At 38.7% G+C, this 22718-nt stretch overlaps 1 protein-coding gene across 5 annotated transcripts in view; it reads right to left on the bottom strand.

The window, feature by feature from the left end:
• Positions 1-22718, bottom strand: part of RANBP10 (RAN binding protein 10) — a 138124-nt gene that overhangs the window by 107091 nt on the left and 8315 nt on the right. For 4 of the 5 annotated variants that reach the window (XR_012471718.1, XR_012471719.1, XM_074202231.1 and 1 more), the window contains exons 3-4: positions 8529-8581; positions 3396-3422 (exon numbers count right to left, since the gene is read on the bottom strand). Coding sequence is in view for 3 of the 5 variants with exons in the window: in XM_074202231.1 (XP_074058332.1) it covers positions 3396-3422; positions 8529-8581 (80 nt within the window). In the remaining 2 variants the exon portion in view is untranslated. The remainder of the gene's footprint in view (positions 1-3395; positions 3423-8528; positions 8582-22718) is intronic. The other variant, XM_074202233.1, reaches the window with a different exon arrangement.

Raw genomic sequence — 22718 nt, 5'->3', positions numbered from 1 at the left:
AATAAAAAAATAAAGAATTTGCCAACCTCTCTTTCAACCCACAATCTGAGCCACACTCAGTAAATAGATATGGGGAAGGAAGAAATCCCTAGCTAGCCACCACAGATTCCATCATGAATTCATGTTTTCTTTCCCAAAAAGCATAAAAACTAACTCCTTCATTTGGACAATCTCCTCCAAATTAAAAAAAAAGCAAAAAGACAAAATTATCTCTGTGCCAACTTCATTCTTTGCTTATCCCCTGCCTTTCTGAGCCATCAAAATAAATTATTCGTAGAATGACATGGGATTCAATTAAAAATCATTATATGCCTGCTCTCATTGGACTGGACACTGGTAATACAAAGGTAAAAGTGGAGTTCTCACCTCTGAGGAGCTTCATGCTATTGGAGGATATGATTAATAAGTAAGTAAATATAGGATGAATGAGAGAGCCAGACAAGACACTAAGAAAACTGAAAGAGAAAGATAACAAAATTCAACTAGGAAGAATTCAAATGAAGTTGTAAGTCTGAACCCATAAACTGATAAAGCCTATTTTAAATCTACCTCTCAAAGCATGTTTTACTTAGCTACCCACTCCAAAAAAAAAAAAATCACATAAAACCTGCTTTCACAACAAATGATTGGGGCGGCTAGGTCTCTGGAGTCAGGAGTACCTGGGTTCAAATCCGGTCTCAAGACACTTAATAATTACCTAGCTGTGTGGCCTTGGGCAAGCCACTTAACCCCATTTGCCTTGCAAAAACCTAAAAATAAAAAAGATTATCAAATACAAAGAACAAATGTCAAAATACACCCAAAAAAGTACAAGCAAAGTCAAACTGTATATAGAAATGTCCACTTAATATGAGCCTGTGAACCTAAAAGTCAATGAGGTATCCTCACAGTCAACTATTCCTCCCACATTCTAGATAGATACCCCAGTTCCTACTATGTTTTTTTATGAGGAATGGACAAAGACCTTCCTCTGTGTACCCTCAAGGTAACAAAACATGCCTAAGGATGTTGTCCTCATTTACTATGAAGAAGCCAAAGCCAGTTGAGCCAGGTGGGTTTGGTCCCCACGCGTGTCAGTCAACAGAAACTGGTCCTGATTTTTCTCCAGACTAGGCCACTGCCACAACTTCACTATCACTCCCACTGAGTGATAACATTGGTTCAACACCCTCTCCATATGTTCTTTAACCATGGGACATTATACAGTATGAACTGTCCACTAGCAGGGTCCTCTTTTTCAAAGTTTTTCATTACCTTACTTTTCTTAATTCTAACTCCTTTCTTTCTCCTCCTCAGGCAAACATATTCAATGCTTCCTTAACATAAGGACTGGAAAATGTATTTTAAGTTTGCCAACCTGGAGGAAAGAAAAGCAAGTATAACCAAACTAGAATGCTGACAAAGCACCAAAGTCCAGAATTTAAATACCAGACCTGCTCCACTATTTGTTTAACATTGGATAAATCGCTTTCATTATCTAAACCTTAATTTATTCAACTGTGAAATGATCTTTTAGGTCTCTTCCAATTCTAACAATCCAGGGATTTCTATGGGGGCGGGGGAGGACTTAATAATTGCCATTAAAAAAAGAAACTGATCCAAAAAAAAATTATGAAAGTTAGAGAAAATAGGGATGGCCAGTTGGCACAGTGTATAGAGCACTGGCCCTGGAGTCAGGAGTACCTGAGTTCAAATCCGACCTCAGACACTTAATAATTACCTAGCTGTGTGGCCTTGGGCAAGCCACTTAACCCCATTTGCCTTGCAAAAAAAAAAAAGACTGAAAAAGACTTCAGAGATCATCTGACTGAATTCTCTCATTTTCAGGTGAGGAAACTAAGGTCCAGAATGCTGTCCAGTGACTTACTCAAGGTCAGATTGGAAGTAAATGTGGTAGAGCTGGTATTTTGAACTTAAGTTTTCTGGCTTCCTCCACTGTAGCTCATTACCTTCTCCCTTCCTTATTGTTTACTGATTTCAGTCTTTGCTTTAGTTTAGTTTTTATTTTCTCTTAATTGAAGGGAGCTAGAATTTCTTCTTCTGTTTTGTTTTGTTTTTTTAGGTTTTTGCAAGGCAAATGGGGTTAAGTGGCTTGCCCAAGGCCACACAGCTAGGTAATTATTAAGTGTCTGAGCCCAGATTTGAACCCAGGTACTCCTGACTCCAGGGCCAGTCTTTATCCACTGCGCCACCTGGCCACCCCTCTGAAGTCTTTTCAAACTCTAAATTGTATAATCTTACCATCTATCTTCTAAGGATTTGAATGATCTCTTTATCATCAATCTACCCAACTTAATAAATGTCAAGTAAAAGTAAATGGCTTAGATATATTTTTAAATAACAGAAGGAAATTCTAAATTTCAGGGAGAGGTTAGTGTAAATAAAGATAAATAAAAAAAAATGAATACAATTGTTTTCCTCTCAAAATTCATAGTTTCCTTTGCAATTATAGATTCAGGGTGAGAACCACTGATCTAATTGAATAGAGAAATAAAACTTAAACATTAGGCAGCTAGGAGATTAACTCAAGGATCTGTGATTTTATCAACATGTGGATATTGTCCTCCACCAAAATAAACTGGACTCTTTTACAGTTTAGTGCATGATCTTGGAGACAGTTTTGGTCATCATCCTACAAACAACCTAGTGACAAGCCTCTTCAAACCTGATCAGGCCTGTTTTCAGACAATGGACAGGAAGTGTATCACCTGCCTGTACCTAAAGCCTTCTAACCTGATTTCTGTGTCATTGTCAGAGAACTGAGGGTCAGGCCACCAGCATGAAGAGACAATGGAAAAGGCTCACAGGCTGACCAAAAATAGGATCCTGGCAGGGTTCACATATCTCACTATTATTATTGAGCATTTTGATTTAATGTCCAAAAATGATCATTTAAATGCACATTTGTTCTTACATATCACAGAAGAAAAGGAAAAGTACAGAATGTGATATTTATCTTGCGAACCAGGAGTTCAAGTGCCTTGTTTAGGGTCAACATAATTTGTAAGTAAACTTGCCACTAACACTAAGAAATGGGAGACCTGAGGCTGAGCCCGAGTAGCTCCTGGCAGGTTAGGAAGGCTCCCAAAGTCCTACATAGAATTAAGGAACAAGGAACTTGAGTCTCCAATAGAAACTGTGCCAACACCCTAACAGGAAAGTTTATCTTTGTGGAACTGGTCCACTATAAAACAGTTCTCAGGGGCTGAGAGAGCTACTCTGACTATTAATTAAGAAAACTAATTCTTCAACTTAGCATCCTTAAAGAATAAACTCTTATACAGATGAAATCTGATCCCTACTTTCCATTTTTAGTCTTCAAGGGCTAAGGAAAGGAAGGTACTATGAAGATGAAGCCTGCTCTGAGTTGATAAATAAAAAAAAAACAATCTTACCTGAAATACCTTTTTCCCCCTTTTCATCTACAAAAAAATAAAATAGAAAACTGAGTAGAGAGGTATAGCAGAAAGAACACTTGACTTAAAGGCATGGTCAGAGTTCAAATTCCAATTCTGATACTTGCTAATTGTGTGACTTTAAATATAAAGACTCAATTTCCTTATCTGTAAAAAAGAGGGAAATTGGACTGCATTAGCTAAGAAGCATCTTTTCAGATCTGAAATGATCCCATAGATGTACCTGGAAAGTCAGTGGGAATGGAAAAGGAAGTCAAATTTTCTGATGACACAAGGGAAATGCATTACGTTATATTGTTTTCAAAACATATTCCCCTCTTAACTCTCACACCCTTCATTCCCTATGAGCCTTAATTGGCAATAATTGACCTAATATTCTTGCTTCACACCAAGCTTTATCCAGTACTCTCCTAGTATGACTTCAAAAGAATGATTTCAACGTATTTGGCAAACACTAAACAGCCTCAGTCTAGCCCTGATGAGTAAACATTCCCACTTTATAAATGAAGAAACAGAGACACAAGATGATGTAACTTATCCTGAATCAAAAAGACACTGCAAAGTTAGGATTAAAGAAAACCTATTTGCACAAAAGTCTATTCTACTGCAAATTAATTTCATTTCAAGTTCAATAAACACTTCACGGAGGCTTATGCTATGCAAGCAAAATGAAAAGAAGCCTTTCCAAAAGCTGGGGCCAGCCACTTTCTCCAGCCTTACTTCCCATAACAGCCCTGCTGCCACACTGGCCTACTAGTCAGCTGTAAGCCTCATCTGCCTGCTACTTCCTCTCTCCAAACAGTTTCACCCATTTTCCCCCAAGCTTGGAACAGTGGAAAGCCTTCAAATATAGGAGCTGCTAATGCTGCAATAATAATGCAGCAATAATAGGATGATTTCAAATCTTCACTTCCTTCAGGCTCCACAAAGGGGACCTTTTCTACATGGAGCCCTCCCAGATCCCCTTGGCTCAAAGAGTTCTCTTCTCCCTGCAGAAAAGCATTCAACCTTCTCTTAAAGAGTCTTTTCTTTTTTGCTGTTCAACACACACCAAGTGCCTGGAATAACAAAGATGGAAAACCACATATTCCAGCCTCAAGGAGTTTACAATACAACAGTGACAAAAATTTTCTGGATGCCTTTTCTTTTTATATCATGGGTCTTTCTAAATACACCCTGATCCAACTGAACTTCCCACTATACCAACAACAATAACAAATATCAAAACAAAAAAGAGGAGGAAAAAGAACCAGTCAAGCGACTCTGTCTAATTAGCAGACTTGAAGGTTGGCAAACTCTGCAATAAGAAAAGAGGCAGGCATGTTTCATTTTTTATCTTTTTTTCCTATTTGTCTGTTGACTCCTACAATTAAGGCACAATCAAGTAAGAAATTGGAATTATCTAAGAGGCAGCAAAAGGAACAAATAAAAAGTTTCTATTATATAGGAAACAACCAATTAAAGCCAAGCTAGTTTTAGGAAGACCCTCCATAAATAGCCAAAGAGAGGGATAATCCCACAAAATCACTATGGTGATAGAGAGGTTACTTTTTCTACAAACCTCAAGTAATCCCTTTATTCCCACTGCTTAATCAGTACAGAAGTTCAGGAAAGCACAACTGGTTCATGAAAAAGAGAAATCAAACATTTCCAGGAAATTAACTGTGTAGAGAGTTCAATGAGGAGAAGGAACAAGAGGCCTGAAAAACCACCACAAGAAGAGCAGCCTCAGGCAGTGTTGTGAGTCTTTGAAACAAATCCTGTTTTAATCCAACAAGCAACTATTAATCACTTATTATTTGTCAGACAAAGTGCTAAGCCTTGAGACTACACTTAGAAAAGAAAGGCAAAAAATCCTGTTCTCAGAGAGCATACAGTCTAATTGAGAAAATAACATGCAAATAGCTTACAAATAAAAGATACAGATAGAAGATAAATTTAGGGCAGTCTTGTAGAAAGGCAACTTGTAGAAAGAGAGGCCTTTAGCTGACACTTGAAGGAAGTCAGGGAAGCCAGGAGGTAGAGAAGAGGAAAGAGAGAACTCTAGATCTTTAAATCTATGATCGTGGGGGAAGCTAGGTGATGCAGTGGATAGAGCATAGGTTCTGGAGTCCGGAGGATCTGAGTTCAAATTTGACCTCAGACAATTAATAATTACTAGCTATGTGACCTTGGGCAAGTCACATAACTCCATGTCTTGCAAAAAAATTCAAAAAAACAAAAACCTGGGGGAGCAGCTAGGTGGTGCAGCGGATAAAGCACCGGCCCTGGAGTCAGGAGTACCTGGGTTCAAATCCAGTCTCCGACATTAATTACCTAGCTGTGTGGCCTTGGGCAAGCCACTTAACCCCATTTGCCTTGCAAAAACCTAAAAAAAAAACCCTATGATCATGAGGTGCTACTAGCTGGACTCTATCCCCTAACAGTCCCCTTACTCCTGAGTCCCACAGTAGCAGCTTCCATCTTTACTGAACTTTAATATTTGCAAACTGCTTTTCTCACAACCCCTAGGAGTCAGGGGATCACAAAAATAAAATAAAGTGACTGGACCAGCCAGAATCAGAGCAGGACTCCAATGCAGGTCCCCTGACTTTGACGAGTCAGCCCTCTTTCCATGTGATACCAGGCTGCTGTGGGGGCAGGTGCTTCCATTTTACTGAGTCCTAATTAGTCTTCCTTTGATTGTAATAAGCTGCCAGGGATGAATGTCAGTAGGTGGGGAAAGGATGCAAAACAGAGAGGTCTCTGGAGGCTTCTATGGAGAAATCCCTATGCCCATCTTCCCCCATGCCATCCAATGTAAAGACAGACAAAGTAAGGGCCAAGAGTTGACCAAGAGCTTGAAAAAGTTGTAAAAGCAGAAAGAATGAAAGGGAAGGACTTGAGAGACCACTCAGACCAATCCCCTCACCTTAAAGAAAGCCAAAGCTAGACATGAGAGTACAGGATTGAGAAGAGCAAATCCTAAAGCAAAGCAGTCCAAGGCAAAAACTACCAGCCTCTTCTCCAGCAGTTTGTTCCAAGGAGTCAGCAACCACTGATCAGAATAAAACCCACTTTGAAGAAAAGTCAAATGGAGACTTGATTTCAAACAGATAGCAGACAAGACAGAGAGAGAGACACACAGAGACACACACACACACACACACACACACACACATTCTCACTCACTCCCCCCACTACACCTCCCCCCATACACACACACACACACACACACACACACACACACACACACTCTCCTTCCAAGAGATCCTTTTCCTGTTCTTCCCACTTCCCACTACATGCTACAGACCATCATCATCAATGTTTAGGTGATTTTTTGCCAAGCTATTTCAGAGCAGTTTGAGGGTTTCTGCTTTGTGAGCATCTTTTCACATCACATATTACGGCCACTATAACAACAAAGAATACTGACTCTTTGAAATTTGGGATTTCATCATTTTTAAAGGATGCTCCTTCATTCAGGTCTCAATCTTATTGTGTTTAACTCCTCCTTCCACATCTACATCAAGCCCTACCTCATTCCACTCATCAAAAAACAGACAGGTAACTCAAGCAATAATTGTGATTTAATACTCCTTAGTCAGAAAAGTATACAACTTTTCACTTTCATTTTTTCCAGTGGAAAAGTTACAGTGCTGCATTAAAATTAAAGATGTCAGTCTGCCATCTGCTCCACATACATTTGGATCCTGACTGCTCAGTTGTCAGACTAGTCTCATAACTAATTCTTCTCTGGCTATTATATATATGTATATATATGTATGTTTTCTCTAGCTACATTTTAAATTGCTTATTATTTATGACCATTTCCATCAAGCTCCTTCTTCCATTGCCTCATCATAACATAGGTGCTTTACAGCTCTGTTAAAGAACTATTATAGGGGCGGCTAGGTGGCGCAGTGGATAAAGCACTGGCCCTGGAGGAGTACTTGGGTTCAAATCCGGCCTCAGACACTTAATAATTACCTAGCTGTGTGGCCTTGGGCAAGCCACTTAACCCCGCTGCCTTGCAAAAAAAAAGAACTATTATGCTCTGGCTGGGCCTTCAAAACTGGTCCCAGCTCCTGATTATACATATGCCATCCCAGACACAGCCTAGCCTACTCTATGGGGAGAAGTTCAGCATAAGATGTGGCCAACAAAGGATGAATTATTCTGGTACAGAAGCTATCTTAGTGTAGAATAGCTGTGTTCTTTATCCACATCAAGGTAATCACCCATCTTTTAAAGTATTGTTATTTAGTCATTTCCAACACTTTGTGACCCCATCTGGGGCTTTCTTGGCCAAGATACTGGTTTGCCATTTCCTTCTCCAGTTCATTATAAGATGAAGAAACTGAAGCAAATCAGGTAAAGTGACTTGATTACTGAAGTCAGATTTGAACTCAGGAAGAAGGGTCTTTCCTGACTCCAACTTGTACTCTATCCCCTTTGCCACTATCTTTCAAAGTACTTCAGTATTTATAACAGCCTAAAGTTCTCCCCAAATGGCTGAAAGGACACTTCCAATGAAGGACAAGTCAATCAATAAAACCAAAACTCTGTATGGTCTGGTGTAGTTGACAGTAGTTGCCTTGGTGCCCTATAGCCTACTTTTTAATGCCATTTCATTTACTAAGAAAATTCAATAACTCAATTCCAAGTACCGAAGTAACTTAAAGACTTTGATCTTAAACACTGTGGAATAACAAAGGAGTCAGGTGTTGGCAAAATACCTGCTGGAGGTCCATGTCCCAAGTCCCAAGTTTAGTTAATAAAAGCCAATGGGACTTTTTGGTTACTGAGGCGTATCACACTGGAAAAAGGCCCAGGTCACTTGGCTGAAACCATCAACAGTTCAAATTCCACTAATGCAAAACAAACGCAAATTCATTTTTGGAATTGAATCCCACAAAGATCAGAAATTCCAGATTATTCACCAGTCCCCAAATAGCATCACAAACCAATGAGTGAGTGCATCTCCAATTTTGCCATTCTCCCTCCAATCTTATTCTAGAGTACAGCCTCAGATAGACAGGAATCCTATCATGGCTTTATACACCAAGAGGATTCCCTTCCCATAATACATCTAGAGAGCAGAACAAATGTTCTTTTTGACTAGTGACTCACCAGGCAGTCTGTTCATGTTGACACCTTGGGCTGAGAGTCCTATTCCCATGTACCTTAAAAAAAAAATAATGTTGGTTAGCATACAATTATCCTTCCCCCTCCTGAAAGCTTCCTGGGGGAAGAGAAGAAAGAGAATGGAAAGAGCAATAAACTAGAAAAAACAGTTAAGGCATCACGGCTTTTGGGGGAGCCTTTGAATTCTAGTTAAGCAGACTATCAACCTGAAAACATCAAGCTCAATTTTCAGGGCTAACCAGTTTCAAATAATCGACAACTAATCTTGGTTTTTAAATGTCAGCAAAGGTAGCAGCTCCCAGGAGCTGACAAAAATGAAAGCCAATAAGAAGTGGTATTGTACTTACTGGCACAGCAAAACAGATGACTGAGTCCCACAGGAAAGTGACTCTGCAGAAGTAACCCAGATATGATACACGAAAATAAGGTCATAACCTAACTAGATATTCATCACACGGATCATGCTTTTTCCTCATAGCCCCCCCCCCCCCCAATATTACAGGCTCTCTGGCATCCCTACTGTTCTAGACTTTCAATGGTCTGAAGTTTAGCTAAACCCTCCAACATTATCTAGGGCCCTGTCTGAAGGTTATAAGAGCAAACAATCCTCCTTCATGAGCCCACTCACCATATACACCAGGGCTATCCAATCTTACTTTTAAAAGTTTTTATTGAAACAGTAGACAATATATTTTGATTTGCCATTTTATCGAGAGCTTGGGGTTAACTTGGCTTTGTTTACTAAAGCATTTAGTAAACCCACAGGGGGCCTGCACAAAAATCAAACTATGGCTGGCATGAAGTCCAAGGGCCATATTTTGGACAGCCTGAACTACACACCATTCAAAGGGTGATATTTTTTAAAGGCTTAATGAGGATAATATGACTATCTCCTTTCCCTTTCAAATATAAGGATCCTTGAGAGTAAAACCCACCTTAGCAGTTGTCACAAGTCTTATCAATTCAGAGTTTAAGGTTTCCTAAGCAACAGTTCTAAAGGCCCAGAAAACACAACTAAATTTCACTATCACACCAAGGTTCTGGACTTTCTTTTGAGGAAAAGTCCCAGAAGAACACAACTAAGCTTGTAAATCTAACTTCTCTCCCTTTTAACTCATTCCACTTAAGTACCTCTCTATTGAGTCATGTGGCACAGAGGCAACCATGGGTTCACAAAGACTTACAGAAGAACACAAGTTGTTGCAGAGGAAGTAAGTTGGGAGGACTCTGAATTCGGGACAGACTGTAAATACCATCCTCTTAAGGATCAGCCTACTGCCCCCCAAGGATAATGAATGTTTTGGACATAGTCTTCTCAAGGTAAGATTTAACAAACATTTTATAAATTTGATCTCAATTACCCCTGGCGAGATAGGTAATGTAACTATTTATTTTACAAATGAAGGATAAATGTTGTTCATGCTGATGCTAAGTCATTAGGAAAAAGTTAAATTATGCTTATTATATTAACATAGCAGAAACAGACAAAAACTACAATATAAATGAAAATTTACCAAGAGGTGACTAGTCTCAGATTAAATACAATCAACTTTATTCAGGATGACAAGTGATACAACCTACCTTTCTTCTCTCAGTAAAAACATCAATGACTATAGGTGTAGAATGCTGCAAATGCTGTTAGATTCAAATGTATTGATTGGTTGGGTTTAAACTGTTTTTCTTTGTTAACAAAGGAAGGCTCTGAAATACTCTAGTGAAAAATTACTAGTATATAAAAACAAAAGGTATTAAAAAAACTTTAAAAAAAGCAGAGATGTATGCGAGACATTTAGAAAGATTTCCATTCAGAATAGTTAAAATTTTTTAAAAGATATGGCACTCACAAGAATAAGTTTTATTTAACTGTAAAATTTGCTTACAAACCTTGTTGTGTTCTTATGAGATTTTCCTCAAAAGAAAATTACAAGGAACACTTCACTGCTCAACAAATGCCAGATAAATGAGATATCAACAACTCTTGATGACCAATTTAATGGAAGTCTGCATTGGACACTAGATTATCAGACTGTTTTGGAAAATGGTCCTTAACTATTCCCAGGGATGGATGATAACACTGATTAGACATGAGGGAAATCTGACTCCTCCTCTTAAAGGCAGATTGTACTGTATGTAAATTGTTTGGCAATCAATCAGAAGATGGATGCCTTCTACAGAACCAGGATCTGGTGCTGAAGGTCTCCCTAAATTGTCCCAGCTGCTCCAAAATCCAATCTGAGCCAAGACATGATCCAAAGACCAAAAAAGGGATCTGCACAAGCAGGCAAAGGAAAAAAAAAAGACATTCTGACAATGGGTTACTGAATTTAACAAATGTTACAGAAAGTTACAGAAAGATAAACAGAATTTTGACAATTTCCTACCATATAACATTTAAGGCTTATTTTCTAAAGCTGTCTTTGCAGACTGGTTTCTTAAAATCTACAGAAAACGCATATGCTATAATACCTAAGTGGGTAATCTTGTTCAAATAAGAGATGTAAATATTGCCAACCAACTGCCCAATTACAAAGGGAAGTTGCTCATGCTGGCAGATTTCCTATTCGATTATAGCATGAAACCCAAGAAAAATGGTTAACACAAATATATTCTCTACCTTTTTTTAATATACTTCAGAGGCCACCAAATGTAGACTTCTGTCCTTTCAACTTCTGAAAAAAATCAAGTAGCAAATTTCCTCAAATAGTCAACTGGTGCTGGCCCCAAATCTCAAACATACAGAAAGACACATAAACACATGCAGATAGATACACATACACACACACACACACACACACACACACACACACACACACAAACACACAGAGCTTGAGGAGTCTCTCTGTTCCTGCTAAAAGCTCCACTGGAGAATCCACCAGACTTTCTCTGCACTAACTGTAGCTGTTCTTTGGGAAGGCAAGGACTATTGAGTCATTCACTGTGTGACCAGAAAGGATTCTGGTCATTTGGTGACCTGTTCATTCATTCCTGAGTTTTTTTTTTATTTTTAATTTAAGGCAATGGGGTTAAAAGTGACTTGCACAAGATTACACAACTAGGCAATTATTTAATGTCTGAGGTAGGATTTGAATTCAGGTCCTCCTAACTCCAGGGCCTATCCCCTGCACCACCTAGCTGCCCCTATTCATGAGGTCTTAAGCAGAAACTCTTTAGCCACCCAACAACTCCCCAAGTCAAGTCATACAACATGGGTACAAGTTTTCTTCTTTATCAAATTAGAGAAACCCTCGTGTCTTCATGGTGTCATAAGAAGGAAGTTTGAGATAAAGGTGCTTTATCAAACCATGGATGAAGCCTATGATGGAAAAAAGAGCAATTTCTATAAGGGATCCTTCATCCTTATCAACATTCACTGAATCATTAATATGTATAAAGCCCTGTGTTAGATGATGGATTCTCTCAGTAGCCTGTAAGCAACCTTTCAGGAAGAATTAAGGATCACCAAGATCAGTTCCAGGCCCTTTCTTGTCCCTAAACCTGCCCACCTTGCCTAGACACTCTCCATCTTCCACACTAACTCCGAATCCCCTTGGGTTGCTTTAAGTCCCAACTAAAATCTTATCTTCTACCAGAAGCCTTTCCTCCCTCCTTATTGTAGGACCTTCCCTCTGTTAATTATTTTCAATTTACCTGTGGTGTTTGCTTTGCACATTTGTGACTGTGAACTCCTTCAGATCAAGGAATGTCTATTGCTGATTTTTGTATCCCCAGCAGAATGCTGATATCCAGCAAGCATTTAATAAATGTATATTGATGATTAATTTTACAGATGGAAAAAGTAATTTGTCCAAGATCAGTAATGGGGTCTTTGATAACTCAGCTTCCCCTAATACATTTTTAAAATTTAGATTTTTATTCACATCTTTTGTTTTTATATCCTCTCATCTCCCACTTTATCTCCCCCCCCCCACAGAGAACCATTCCTTAAAACAAAAATTTCTGAACAAAAAGCCTTTTAGTAACAACTACCAACAATTAGCCAATCCAAAGCACTTTGAATTATAATAATCATAATAAAGGACAGTCAAAGAGCTCTGGAAATCTAGTCATTGACAAATACTAGCTGTAACTACCCAGCAAGCCACTTAACCTCAATACCCTAGGCAAATTTCTCTACCTGTACTAGCACAGCTAAGTAGAGGGAACTCCTTACTAGGTGTTCCCTAAACCTACAAAAATCACATATTCATCCACCATTTTCATCAAAGTCTTCAAATCAAAAAGCAGGAATTCTTTTATTTTATGTTTAAAGATACTCTACAGTTTATGAATAAGGAACAGATGGAGAATATCACTAAAAACAAACAAGATAATTTTTATTACATTAAATTAAAAAGCTTCTGCACAAAAACCACTGTAACCAAGATCAAAAGAAATGTAGTAAAATGGGAAACGATTTTTACAACTAGTATTTCTGACAAAGAGCTCATCTATAAAATATATAGAGAACTGAGTCAATTTAAAAAAAAACAAGCCACTGCCTAATTGACAAATGATCAAAGGATATGCAAAGGCAATTCACAGATGAGGAAATCAAAGCAATCCACAGTCATATGAAAAACTGTACTAAACTGTACTAAACCCTTACTGATTAGAGAAATGCAAATTAAAGCATCTCTGAGGTATCACCTCACACCTCTCAGACTGTCCTATATGACCAGAAAAGACAATGACCAATATTGGAAGGGATGTGGGAAATGTGGGACACTAATGCATTGTTGGTGGAGCTGTGAACTCATCCAAATTTTCTGGAGAGAAATTTAGAACTATGCCCAAAGGACAACAAAAATGTGCATACCCTTTGATTCAGCAAAACCACTGCTAGGTCTATACCCTGAAGAGAACATGAAAAAGGTTAAAACATCACTTGTACAAAACTATTCATAGCAGCTCTGTTTGTGGTGGCAAAGAATTGGAAATTGAGTGAATGTCCATCAGTTAGGGAATAGCTTAACAAACTGTGGTACATGTATGTTATGCAACACTATTGTTCTATTAGAAACCAAGAAGGATGGGAATTCAGAGAAGCCTGGAGGGATTTGTATGAACTGATGCTGAGCAAGATAAGTAGAACCAAAAGAACATTGTACACCCTAACAGCAAGATGAGGTCTTAATGGACTTGCTAATTTTGTAAGTGTAACAATCCGAAACAATTCTGGGGTATCTGCGATGGAGAATACCACCTATATCCAGAGAAAGAATTGTGGAGTTTGAACAAAGATCAAAACTATCACTTTTAATTTTTTAAAAATCATTATCTTATTATATAATTTTGCTATCTCTTATATTTTATTTTATTTTTCTTTAAGTATATGATTTCTCTCAACACATTCAATTTAGATCAATGTATAGCATGGAAACAATGTAAAGTCTAACAGACTGCCTTCTGTGGGGGTGGAGGAGGAAAGTGAGATTAGGGGAAAAATTGTAAAAATCAAAACTAAATAAATAATTTTTTTTTAAAAATGCACTTTCAAAGAAATAAATAAAATTAAAATAATCTAGTAAAACCCAGACATGAGGCCAGCTAAACCAACAAGGAAAGGCTGGATAAGGAGAGAGGATTCTGTTCATCTCCATACCATCCTGAATCTTAGAACCTTAGAAATAAGGTTTCCACTTCTCAGTCTATTCCTTTCTACTCTTTATATTTATGGAGTTTTTTTCCACCTCAAATCATTATCACTCTATACCCTGGCCCCTTTTCAAGTACCATCCATGGACACACAATCCTCATGAGCATCATTGGAAAACCAAATTGTTTCATGACCATTTGTACCTCCCCCATCCAAATATACTTTTTTTAAACACGTTATTTATTTATTTATTTTTGTGCAAATGTTTGTTTTTTGCTGGGTTTTTTTTAGGTTTTTGCAAGGCAATGGGGTTAGGTGGCTTGCTCAAGGCCACACAGCTAAGTAATTATTAAGTGTCTGAAGCTGGATTTGAACTCAGGTACTCTTGACTCCAGGGCCGGTGCTCTATCCACTGCACCACCTAGCCACCACCAAATGATGTTTTTTTATACATTACTAAAATATTCTTTCTTTCCTACTCTTAAAGAAAAATAAAACAGCATAGGTCCTCTTTTTCACATCATGGAGGCTCTGAGATATTGAGATCCTGACTTGTTTAGTATCAGCCAAAGTTTAGTGACTCAGTCACATTCATGCTAAAGCTGCTGTCCTCCAAAAAAGATCTGTCCAGAGATGCCCTCACCTGAAGGAAATTATGGACACTACTATAAAAATTGCCAAATGAAGATGGACTTTTACCAATTTTTTTCTTTTCCCAGAGATTATCTGTTCTTTCTAATAACAGAGAAATAAAGTTCATGGATTATTATATCAAATAGTCCTCTGTGTTGGATAAACCTCTTCCTTGAGTCAGCTGGCATCAGAGATACCCACTGAGAAGGTAACATAAAAAAGTGACAGCTACCCTTTCCTGAAGTGCTCACCAATTTACTCACAATGAAAAAAGTAGTATTTTTGCATGTTGGAAAGCCAGGCTGTTGATAATGGCCAGTAATGTAACCAGTATTTGAAGGATAAGGCTATTCTCAATCTTGGCCCCAAACACAAAGGCTAAAATCACTTTTTTAAAATTTTTTTAAGAAAAATATTTTTTTATTTTGAGTTTTAAAATTTCCCCCCATTCTTTCCCCCCATTTGCCAAAAAAGGCATTCTGTTAGTGTTTACATTGGTTCCATATTATACATTGTTCTTAGTTGAGTGTGATGGCAGCGAAATCATATCCTTAAGGAAGAAATATAAAGTATGATAAAGTAAAATTACATTATAATATAATGCTTTTTCGCTCCTAATTTGATGGTAATAGTCTTTGGTCTTTGTTCAGAGTCCATAATTCTTTTTCTGGCTACAGATGGTATTCTCCATTGCAGATAGCCCAAAATTGTCCCTGGTTGTTGCACTGAAGGAATGAACAAGTCCATTAAGATTGATCATCACCCCCATGGTGCTCTTAGCAAGTACAGTGTTTTTCTGGTTCTGCTCATCTTGCTCAGTTCATGCAAATCCTTCCAGGCTTCCCTGAATTCCCATCCCTCCTGGTTTCTAATAGAACAATAGTGTTCCATGATGTACATATACCACAGTTTGTTAAGCCATTCTCCAACTGAAGGAAATTTACTTAATTTCCAATTCTTTGCCACCACAAACAGGGCTGCTATGTATATTTTTGTACAAGTGATGTTTTTACCCTTTTTCATATTCTCTTCAGAGTATACACCCAGTAGTGGTATTGCTGGGTCAAAGGGCATACACATTTTTGTTGCCCTTTGGGCATAATCCCAAATTGCTCTCCAGAAAGGTTGGATGAGTTCCCAGCTCCACCAACAATGCATTAGTGTCCCAGATTTCCCACATCCCTTCCAACATTGATCATTGTCCTTTCTGGTCATATTGGCCAGTCTGAGAGGTGTGAGGTGGTATCTCAGAGATGCCTGAATTTGCATTTCTCTAATAAGTAATTATTTGGAGCAATTTTTCATATGACTATGGATTGCTTTGATTTCCTCAGCTGTAAATTGCTAAAGTCACTTCTAACTTCATGTAGCTATATCATTTGGATTCTTGTTTTGAACTGCTCCATGTGTAATTGAAACCTGGGGATCAAGGAGACTCAGAGGCAGAGGTGTCAACTTCCTTCTGCAGGTCCACCTACATCTCAATCCTTCTGCATTCTCAGGTAAATGAACAGAGATCTAACTGCACAAAAGCTCCAAGGAAGTCCAGGGGACAATTACAAGAGTCCTGACTCTGCCATTTACTGCCTCTTTGCCTTATTGTCTAATCTCAGTTTATAAAGACTGCCTTTAAGAAGCCTGGGGCAGCTGAGCAGCACAGTGGATAGAGTAACAGGTCTAAAGGCAGGAAGACTAATCCCTCAAATATGGATTTAGATAGCTGTGTGACCCTGGGCAAGTCACTTAGCCCTATTTTCCTTTGATTCTTCATCAGTAAAATTAAGTTGAAGAAAATGGCAAGTCACTCCAGTATCTCTATCAAGAAAACTCCAAATGGAATCATGAAAAGTTGGAATCACAACTAAACAACAACAAAATGAAGTTTCATTACCTTCATTACCTATAACTCAGTTTTCTTATCTGCAAAAAGGGGAAGGAAGTTGGAGAGGTGAATTTGGTACCTACACCAGAAGTGTCAAATTCACCTTCAGCTAACTCTTGAGTACAGCCCAAACAGATAAAAATATATTGGGAAATGTTCTCAAAAGAAACAAAAATACCATACAACCTAGATAATGTTCATTTGTGATTTTCTAAGTCATTGGGTTCAGTGCAAGGATACATTTCCATTGGGGCTGGACACCACTTAACTAAACAATCCCTGGGGTTTATTTAGTTCTAAAAACTGATCCAATGAGAGTCAAGGATAAATGCTATGAGAAGGGGGAAGAAAAGGACTAACTGAGAGAGTTCGTTCTACTCTTAGCTGGTCCTCTTGATGGTCCCCTAAGGAAGTGATCAGCATACCTGTCTGTCCTCAGGATGCTTAAAATGGTCAAGAAGAGAACTTAGAGCTTCATCTAGCACTAGTCCAGGGGGATGTGCCAAGATCAAGCAAAATTAGCATAAAACTGGGGTACTAATAGAACCAAGTGGGAGCTCATGACCAATTCACAGATCAAATCTTGGTACTTAGCCCTGGTTATGGAAGCAATAAGAAGATGAAACATATGCTCCTGAATAGTCAGGAAGTTTGAGTAAAAAGTCAAAAAAAGCTGAAAGTGCTTAAAATGCACAGCAAATATTTCTACATGGAAACTGCTCACAGTATTTCCAAGATAGACAAGCAAGAGAGCTTTGAAAACCAACATGCTGAATTTATTATATTCTTTTTCTTAATGCACTTTCTATGTAACAGCCATAGTTTTATATACATTCCTGTTTTTTTCTTAATCTGTAGACATGGAAATACTCGTGTTTCATCATGTTCATCAATTACAGAACAGCAAAAAAGTAAAAATCTTAATTTAAAAAAATAAGATTTTGATCTAAGGATCAAAGTCACTGTGAAAAGAGCAGGTCAGCTGGCCATAAGATCAATCCAAACCCTATACCAAGAAGCCAAGAAAATGAATAAATGGTTTTGTGCTTTTTGATTTATGTGACAGAATCCCAAATTACAATAACAAAAGTTTCCTGCTTATACCATTTCACTAAAATAAAGTTATGAGCTCATCACCTTAAATTTAATCTTAGAATTTCGGACTATCCATCACTAAATCAAGATGATTCCTTCAGGAAGGGAACGATTAAAGAAAATTCACTCTCCAAGCTTGAGGTATATCAATATAGTGGGATTTTTAGTAAACCACAACAAAGATGAACCAGAAGAATTCAGAAGCACAGAGAGGTAGAAATAAACTGATGCAGAATGGAGTAGAAAACAATGTGCACAATGACAAACAGTGTAAAGGGGGGGGAAAATTCTGTGTAAATATTATGATCAAACTTAGCCCCAGAGAGGAACTGAAAAAAAACATAGCTCCCTCCCCTCGTGACCAAGAAAAGTACTAGGGTATCAAACATTGCCATATGCTGTCAGATGAAAGAGTGGATTATTTTTGCTGAATTCTTTTGCTTTCTCTTTTTTAATCTCTCTTGTTGTTTGTCCTTCATTCTCAAAGAGGACCAAGACATCAGAAAAGTGATGCCATAACACAAGTGATTTGACTTTTAGTGAGGTAGGGCCACACAGGAAAGACATATCTAGAAATGAAGGTGATGTGAAAATCAGGGAAAACAACCAAAATAATATATTCTTTAACTCACTCTAATCACCCAAGAATGATGTCATCGAATCTTCTAAACAAATTTAGGATCTTCAGAAACTGACTGGCTGTTCTCTTCTTTCCTATCAATGCTTTAGAGCAGGCATGTCAACCTTTGACACAAAGTCCATTTGTGCAGCATTTTCTATTTTATTATTATATTCATTGACAATGTGGGTTATATTGTAGTCATAAATATGTAATTCGACATGTGGCCCTTGACAAGTTTTTAATAGGGCCAGGTGACACAGAAGATAAAAGCTTGGAAACCCATGCTTTAGGGTTTAAATTCAAACTACCACAAGTAGATGAGTAAACACAAAAAAGTAAATTTTTTTTTAGGGGGAGGGAGGAAGAGGTTATTGAAACATAATAGGGGCGGCTAGGTGGAGCAGTGGATAAAGCACCAGCCCTGGAGTCATGAGTATCTGGGTTCAAATCCGGTCTCAGACACATAATTACCTAGCTGTGTGGCCTTGGGCAAGCCACTTAACCCCACTTGCCTTGCAAAAAATACAAAAAAACTAAAAAAACTAAAAACAACATAATAAACACTGTCTACCAGAGACTTCTCTAGTTGTCATTTAAAAATACATACATTGCAGTTCAAAAGCTTATTCTGTATTCTTTGGAAAGATCCCGATAAATCAAATCTTGTTTTGATGATCTGAGCCCTTTTCTAACAAATCTATTCCCCAGATGCTACTACTACTACTACTACTACAACACCCTGTGTGTGTGTTTGTGTGTGTGTGTGTGTGTGTGTGTGTGTATGTACACTCAGCCAGGAGCACACCAGAATGATTCAGTCTGAACCTGCTCCTGGAGAGACCACAAACTGGCCACTGTGCCAAGTCACCAGAGCCCCAGCTGCTGGGGGCTGGGAACACAGTGTCGAAGGCTATGGAGCTCAAGCTCCACCAAGTTTCTATCTTGGGACTTCCATTCTTGGCAGAGAAACTTTTCTCAAGAGTCCAGTATTCCACAAATGTGTCACAACTTCTTCAGAACTCAAGGAAAGAATCCCTCATGGCACAGCCATGGAGAAGGCACTGGAAACCATCATGATTCACTTCTTTCTTTAGTTTGGTCACAAGACAAAAAACATGATCTGCCCAGACAAGTTTAGTAGCAAAGGAAGAATGAGAATGAAGAAAACCCCTTGATTACAGTGAAATCATGAATATGCTAAAAACTCCTCCTAGTAAGCCCTTTCCATAGCAAAACTTTCTCCAATAAAGGCTGAAAAGTAACCCCAGAAGTGAAACTGATTGTGGAGACCCTTAGATGGCAGCAAAGATGTTAAGTCTGAGCTGGAGAGAGGGCACCACACACACACACACATATACACAAAGTCCTCTGTGTTTATGTCACTGGTTAGAGAGATGAGTTTCTCCTGGATCTACAAGGTACAAGGATCTCTAAAGATCCTGCATCTATTCATGCAGGAATACCATCCCCTGAGTGAAAACAGAACCTAGAAGGAGGGAGCACTGTGGATTAACCCAAACAATGCTTCCAGAAGATGAAGAACACCAGAACCATCAGCATCTAGACACCTGAGCCCTGGCACTATGGAAAGGCTAAATGGGTCCTCAAGAAGCTCACTGTTTTTGAATCATATTTGCTCATAAGAGCCCAGCAGACATGACAGGTTAGGTCAAAGGGCTACGGCAGCCCGAGAGAGCAAACATACATCAGATTCTGAGTCCACAGGTCTTAAAACGTCCCTGGAAGATGTCATTTCACAGATAAGAAATTTGTCCTAGAGAAGAAAAACAACATGCTCCTGGTCATGTGTGATAAGCAGCAGAGAAGGAATTGAGCCCAGGTCTTATGGCTCCATGCCCAATTCTCCAGGACAGATGAGAGGGAGGGTGACAACATCTAACATTTTAGGGAGTTTCCCATCTATCAGCATCTCACTTGGTCCCTTCCACCACACTGTGAGGTAAGTGCAATTTTATCCCCACTTTACAGATGAAGAAATAGAGACCCTAAGAAATTAAATGACTTGTCCAGGGTCACAAAGTAAGGACAAGTGTCATACTGAGCTTGTCAGTGGTTATTCTAACACTTACAACAATCTCTTGGGTACCACAAGTGGATGGATATGTTAATGACAAAAACAGACAGTAGGGGCAGCTAGGTGGCACAGTGGCCGTGGAGTCAGGAGTACCTGAGTTCAAAACCAGCCTCAGACACTTAATAATTACCTAGTTGTGTGGCCTTGGGCAAGCCACTTAACCCCATTGCCTTGCAAAAACCTAAAATAAATAAATAAATAAATTGATTTTTTTTAGGGAGGGGTGGGTATGTGCAGAAAAACATAAGAGTAAATCAATCTCCCCCCACCAAAGAGCTACTGATAGGACAAATTCCTATCCACACAAGCACCTCAATTAGTATAGTGGCACCTAATAGTAAGCACTCAATGAATACTAGTAATGGATAAATGGATAAAAAACACAGCTTCGTGTCACATGGAATTATTCAATTAGGACCAGGGCAGCTTGAGTGATCTGCCCACCCCACCAAAGCAAACAAAATTGCTGAGATCCATTTGTTGTCTGAACCAAACCTACTAAATACTAAAAATCTTTAAACTAAAAATAGAGCAATTATACAAAACAAACTGAAACCACGGGAGGCCTAGAAGGAATTATGTCAGAACTTATTCCTTCCAATGATTTTATTTAATAAATGATTCTGACGAGCCATTTCCCAGGCAAGAGAAGTCTGATGTTGAGGACCTAGAGGAGAACATAATCCATGGTCTATCTCACATGACTGTCCTGCTATCCATGAGAAGATCTTCACTTCCACAACTTCAAGAACAAGAGGAATAATATAACAAGAACCCAATATAGCAGGATTCCAGAAGAACTCTTTCTAATAACTCAAACCCTGGTCTTGGGCACTTGGGAAATGCCCAAAACAATATGTTTTGCCTCTCCCACTATCTTCAATAGCAGTATCAGGTGTAACTACCTGTTCTCTAGAGCCCCGGTTGCTCATTTGACAAATGAGAAGGTTTGACTAAATTCCCAATGATGACCACTTAATTCAAACATCTTCTGACTATCAGACAGAATAAAAGTCAGCCTCCTCTCCCACTGAGGCAGAACTTTGTCACAGTTATCTCACAGACTATTCTAGGAAGCAGAAGGCAATAAAAGATTAGAGAAAAACCTGTAAAGTCTCTGGGACCAAGAATGCAAAAACTTCAGGAAAAGCATCCCCTTGGCTTTGAAATAAGTCAAAATTTGAGCCAGGGAATTTTGCTCATAACCCATTAAGGACTATAACACTACTTGGTAGAGTCAAGTTGCTTTAACTATTCCGTTACTATACCTACCCCTATTACTACACCTACCTGTTGCAAAGGATCAGCAAAAAGGAATGACTAAACAGAGCCCAGAGGTAACTTCTGGGGTAAAAGATGCTTTCAGAGAAAAGGGAATGGGGCAACCCATGGCTAATCTTTGATCATAATCTCTAGGGAACACACCACTCCACTGACCCCTAGGCACCAAAATCCCAAGATTAAGAACGTAAACTCCCATTCCAATGAATAGTGTAACAAAGTCAGAATCTATAAATATATTCCCAAATGCTAACAAAGTTACAAAAAGCAGTTTTGTCGGTCTGACTGCAATAAATTTTATAGAACAGATAGTCTAATCTCATATATACAGGTGCCTTCTCTAGTCACTGTACATAACAGTCACTCTCTAATAGTGCTCGTACTGTCCAAAAGAGAAGAGAGCTAACGATTGTGTCCCATCAAGATGCAAATTACCCTTTCCCTTCAAAAGTCCTCCTACTACCAAAAAAACTTAAACACTCAAAATCCTTCAGTGGGCCCCCTATTGTCTTTAGAATAAAATTAAAATTCCTTAGTCTAGGATGGACAAACTCTCTCCACTCTGTATTGCCCCTCACCCACTCTGGGTTCCTAGAGTTTCAGTGCCCATCTCCAGTATCTGTTCTCTTGCACAAGTCATCCCTCCTCACTTCTGCTCTTTAAAGGTTCAACTCAGATTCCACTTCCTCCACGAGGCATTCTCCAATCCCTCCTCTTGAACACTTCCTAGAACATTGTGTCTAGATCTCTCATTAGGTTCCATCATGCTTTATCTTGGATTACACTTGTCTGCAAAGTTGTAGTGCCCCAGTAGACCATAGCCTCCTCCTTAAGGGCAGGGACTGTACTTTTCCATGCCCAAGCCTATATATAGTACCTTGGGCAGTGAAGGCTGAATTATATGTAACTCTTCTCACTCCTCCCACTTCAAACTAAACAATTCTCCAGTCATCCACCCCGACACCAAAAAA

This window comes from Macrotis lagotis, chromosome 1, assembly GCF_037893015.1.
Source record: "Macrotis lagotis isolate mMagLag1 chromosome 1, bilby.v1.9.chrom.fasta, whole genome shotgun sequence".
Taxonomy (NCBI): domain Eukaryota; kingdom Metazoa; phylum Chordata; class Mammalia; order Peramelemorphia; family Peramelidae; genus Macrotis; species Macrotis lagotis.
This window is presented reverse-complemented; position numbering and strand designations above follow the sequence as displayed.